General features: G+C 38.3%; 1 protein-coding gene across 1 annotated transcript in view; it reads right to left on the minus strand.

The window, feature by feature from the left end:
* Nucleotides 1-3552: 3552 nt before the first annotated feature.
* The window catches only part of LOC105558686 (forkhead box protein O-like), an 11794-nt gene continuing 9973 nt past the window's right edge, over nt 3553-5373 (minus strand). Inside the window, exon 2 of the mRNA XM_012006508.1 lies at nt 3553-5008. Within this exon, the coding sequence (XP_011861898.1) occupies nt 4746-5008 (263 nt within the window). The 3' untranslated portion in view covers nt 3553-4745. The remainder of the gene's footprint in view (nt 5009-5373) is intronic.

A 5373-nucleotide genomic window follows, 5' to 3' on the forward strand; every position in this document is an offset into this window, starting at 1 on the left:
TCGCAGCACAACCCTTTAAGGACGACAAGTTTTCTTTTTACCTAAACGTGTGTAGTAATATTTTTTATCTATACATCCATACAGTATACATTACTAATCTGCTCGCTCTGGATATAGTCTTCCCGCATTGTCGAGCAGTTTATTATTTTAAAGCGAACTCCCCTCCCTACGGGATGCCTGTATCCCTCGTCCACTTCTCGTCTCCTTCCCTCTTTCTCTCGTTCCTGCTTTCGCTCACGTAGGCCCCTCGAGATAATGCAGTCATCCCGATTTCTTTTAGATCAGTACTATTTTAAAAATTCACGCATGCTGCGAGACGTTGATTCACGCTAGCACGCAACAACGAACGTGTGTGCGAGAATGCGCGCGTGCAACCCGGTCGTGGTCGAGCTTACATCTTTTTCACTTCAAATTCAATGCGCTACGAACATGCAAGCGAACCGGCAAACAGCGATCTGTCAGTAGATTATCGGCAGATTCCACTGAAAACATACAGCAAATTTGTGTCCGCATTAAATTCGTTTTTTGCTATAATATAGTACACTGAAAAAATTTTCTGCTATTTGCTTTCATAACAATTAAACACTTAATTTGCTTTCGGCGAATCAGCTCTGTACAGGGTAAAATTTATGAAAGGCGCATTAGACTTATCCGTTTCACTCGAGATTAAAACATTCTTATGCGGGGGCTGTCTTCAACGCGCGTGTGCGATACTTGAGGTATCTTTATGCGTTCTCCACGACATGAAGCTTGACATGAGTATCGGCACTTGAGCTGTAAGAGCAAATCTCGAGACTTACCTTCCTTGACCTCCTTGCACTTCTTGTCATTTTTATTACCCCCCTCATTTATCTGATACGTAGCTTAATTAAGTTTTCTTAACGGATAAGAGTTTGCCCATTACTTTAATACGATTATTACTTTTCGCATACGAAAAGTACGAAAATGTAACTGAGAACCTATTATTTTCCAAGTGATATGTTATTAAAAACAATACAAATTGCTACCGGAGTTATCGAGATCTTTTAATATCAAATTAAATGAAAAGGTTATATTTTTTATTCATTAATTTCTAGCAATTCAGTTTTTAAATTATTAAGGAAAAGAGAGAGAGGGAGGGAGAGAGCTTTTTGAGGATATCTTTCCAAGTGTCTACATTTTGTTATTTAATCAAAAGACGTAACTGCTACATAATTTTAAAGACTGAGAGACAAAATATCATCGTCGTAGTGTACTTTTACGTTTTCGCAAGGTTTTTGACAAATTTTTGACTAAAGGGAATTAAAGTATTTCTTTCTTCGCGCGAGACTTATCTCCCGCCTCGATGAAACCAACGTCGCTTCGGCAACACGAACACCAAAACAGCACGGATGCTGTCAGCGATGTCGTTGAGTGACTCTTCTTGCACCTCGTGTATGCATTCGTCGTCGGCTTAATGTGCATTCCGCCCGCGACGTTCGCTGAAGAAGGATTCCTCTGCTTGCTGTCTCACTTGTTTCTAATAGCTGGAGAACTTTCGATGAAATTTGGTCATGAGGTCACGTTCAACATTGAGGAGAAATCTTGACAAAATTCTATTAAATTGCTTAATTCTTATTTCATGCAGCTACGATTCCAATATAAGAGGAAAGTCCTCTCTTATGAGATAGGTTTCTAATATGAGATAGAGCAGGTTTTCAACATCCAAATTCAATCACAAATCTCTTTTCGCAACAATTACACAATTCAACAATGAATTTTCCACTAAACAGATTTCGTTCCAAGGGCAATAAATTCATGGTGGAATCAACTGATGATGCCTGTTAATTTAACAGAAGCCTCGCTCTCTCATATTTGAGCCTATCTCATAATAGGAGACTTTCCTCTATACGTATTTAACACACGTAATATAAAATTATGTAGTAGCTTTTTGTAACTGTCGATATATTGCTTAACTCCTGATTTTATAATTAGTGCAAGAAAAATAAAGAAAAAGAGGAAACTTTGAACTTTCTATCCGAAAGCCTACTCGCTACATTACAATTTTTCGTTTTTTCTTTTCTCCCATTCTTCTTCGCAAATATTAAATTATTCGAATCATTGCGAACAAATTATTGCTATTAATAAATAGCAATAATAAATTGTATTGGCATATATAATATACCTAATGATATATTGTGCGATGCTAAAACTATGGATTTACACTATTTCAAATAAAGAAGAGATACGTTCAGAAAGAGATATAGTCATTTTTCTTATGGATTATAATTATATAATTATACACATTATTTAATGACTGAAAACGAAAGAACGTTTATAATACATTAATAATATACCAAGATTATAAGTGCATAAATTTGCGTCCAAGTGATTGCTTCGCCGTCCTAAGGAAATGGCAGATAACAGAAAAACAATTAATCCTTTTTGAGTTCATAACAATCATCTGTGCTATTTGGATTCGTTTCAAGCCTTGCGTTCGCCCAAAGTGCAATCGGGATCCGCGAAAAATCATAGAACGGGAATGCCCCAATTTCATCGGAGGGAGAGAACTTACCGCATAGAGGAGTGTCTTCCTTCCGTTTTCTTCAACCGCGCCGATAACGTTCTAAGATCAGCGCGAGTGTCAGCACTATTTCGGGAGATGACAAGGATCGATCGCCGAGTCGCGTTTCCGCGATTGAGGAGCGCAATTCCGTGGGTCTCACATCGCCGGACGCGACTTTTCCAAAAGACGACCGCAGCCGGTGTCTTTGAACACGTGACGGATCCTTTCTCCTCCCTTCGGTGATGTTGCTCAAATAAGGCGCGACCGTCGCCCTAAAAAGGTTGAAAAAGAAGAAGCCTTCCGCCGCAGTCACTTTTATGGCGGGCAAACATGCCCTTTCACCAAACGTGGCGCGCAGAGTTTCCTAACGGCAGCATGTTGCTGTCTGTCGCTCACGATGCATCCTGTCCCCGTCCACGAATACCTCAACATTCGAAATCCGACATATCAGAGATACAAATCCCCGCGCGCGATCTTTATTTCGCGAACAAATATCTTTTTTTCCGCTTAGCGCATTTAATTTCTTACCGAACACTAATCGGAGGAAGGTTTTTTCTATTTTTCCTATACAGTCAGAAATTTTTCTAACGTTATGAGAAAGTGGAAAAAAAAGAAACTCGGTCGCAAGGTTTGGAAAGCCGAGTCATTCGTCACTCGATGACGATGCGTCTCCAAAATGTCTCATGACTGGCGTTGGGGAATTTGCCAGTCGGCGCGAAGTAAATATCTGGAACGAATCTTCCGCGGTATCAACAAACTGTTATCGTCACCGCAAAACCATTGTGACGTAAACAATTCTCGTGTAGGTTTCTCTATCGTTCAATTAAATCATTCGCGTTTATAGCATGCATGACACCCCATTCACGTCACAATTCTCTTGTCTCGAACGAATCTATCTCGATGTTAAAAATAACACTGAGTTCATAAATTTATAATTTTTCTTCCAATTAAAACAAAATAGTTTCTCTATGTTCACAAAGCGTCGTTGAAGAAAATGATGTTTCAATAAACTCTTTAAAAAAACTTTATTATTAAAATTCTTAATTTGCTTTATACATTTATACACTTATTTGCGACAAAAAGTAGAAGTACACGGGGAGAATTTTCTTTTAAAATTTATCCTGAAAATATTGTAGTCGGACAATTACGGATAATTACTAGCAAATTGTATGGTAAAATTTCAAAAAACCTCTCATAAAGTTCTTCAAAATGCTATATTGTCCTACGATTTCATGATTTTTCGGGTAAATTTTAAGATCAAGATCAAATTCTCTCCGTGTAGTTTTACAAAAAGTGCGACTGTTCGTTTTCTTTCACAATAATTATCTTACATCTCGAAACGATATTTTAATCTTCTGAATTCAACAAAACTGTTTAATAAAATTCCATTGTTTCACGAGTACCTCATTAACTACGTATCAGCTTGAATAATAGACGGAAAATCAATGAACGGATCAAAAAAGAATTTTCTTAGCAAACGTTATTTAATTCTACAGACTTACTTCCTGCATCCTAGACTTAAATTAATTACATCAATTAATAGATCATAAATACAGATAGGATACGACCGAGATGCATCGACGTTTTTTTTTTTTTTAAAGCGGACGTATCTCTCGATGCGCGTCGCGTTATACGCGTTTGAGCCACGATCGATCGTGAAACATCTTTTCTTTTCCATAACTATATTTTACATTTTTCTTTTTACACTCTTCGCTTATTCACGTCTACAAAATCGAGTAGCAAGTTATCCCCCTCTCGCTCATATAATCATCGATTTATAAATCGAATGTAATAGAAGATCTTTAAAAATCTGCAAGATCAAAAGTCTCCTAAAACTGTGAGCGCATAAATCTGTGTCTTCCAATAGCAGTTCTAAGTAAATCGGTGCTAATGAAGTATTAAGTTTTAGTCTTGGTAGTTAGTTTTTGCTATTGAAATTATGCTCTGTTGATTGGAAAATGTGTGTGACAACTTTTAGAAGAAAAGAGATGATAAAAGCAAATTGAAGGAGTCACAATGTACAGCTCAAAATTGGCAAATTTAGTTTATAGTTCTGCGTACGTTTCCAAAGAGACGACATCGGAATGCACCGTAATGAGAGAATTTAACGTGGAATTTGTTCAGTCTCGCTTCGACATTCGAAACGCGAAACTTTCGATACGAAAAAAATAACTTTACGAATTCATTGACTTTTCTCATTTCTTCGAAAAAGAAAACGCCTTCACATGCTGTACTTGATCTGATCGTAGTACATCGTCGTGGGCGGAGGTGTCGACGCGTGATGAATATTCGTGGAAACTGTGCCAGGTATGTTGGATATGCTCAGCCCGCCAATGTTGGTCAGATTTAACGAACCCAGCGAGCCCAGGGAGCTCAAGGCCACCGAGCCTCCGGGATGCGCGAAATAGGATGGCTTCCGGTCAACGATGCCGCCGCCGGAACTGTTCGAATTGGAGCCGGAATTGGCGCACTGCATTTTTATCCCTGAAACAGATTGTAGATTGTCAATGGTCTCGAAGCTATACGCATCTCTCGTGTAAAGACCTGCGTCCATGATGCTAGAACTTGGCCCAAGTTTTAATTCCGAGAAATATGTTGCCAATCAACTTGCAGCTTTTACGGAATAGCTGCAAATTCATTGGCTACACATTTCTCGAAACTAGAACTTGAACCAAGTTCTAGCATCGTGAACTCAGGCCTTAAGAGCGCTCTTCAAAAAGAAAATGCTTTTTAAAATGCTGCTTTAAAAGATGAACACCTCAAACTTGAATTATCCATCTTAACATTAATATTTTGTAATCTTCAGTAGCTCATAATTTAAGGACCAACGGTACGTGCTCGTGCGAACA

This window comes from Vollenhovia emeryi, unplaced genomic scaffold (assembly GCF_000949405.1).
Source record: "Vollenhovia emeryi isolate VEMERY1.0 unplaced genomic scaffold, V.emery_V1.0 DF939321.1, whole genome shotgun sequence".
In the NCBI taxonomy this organism is placed as follows: Eukaryota; Metazoa; Arthropoda; class Insecta; order Hymenoptera; family Formicidae; genus Vollenhovia; species Vollenhovia emeryi.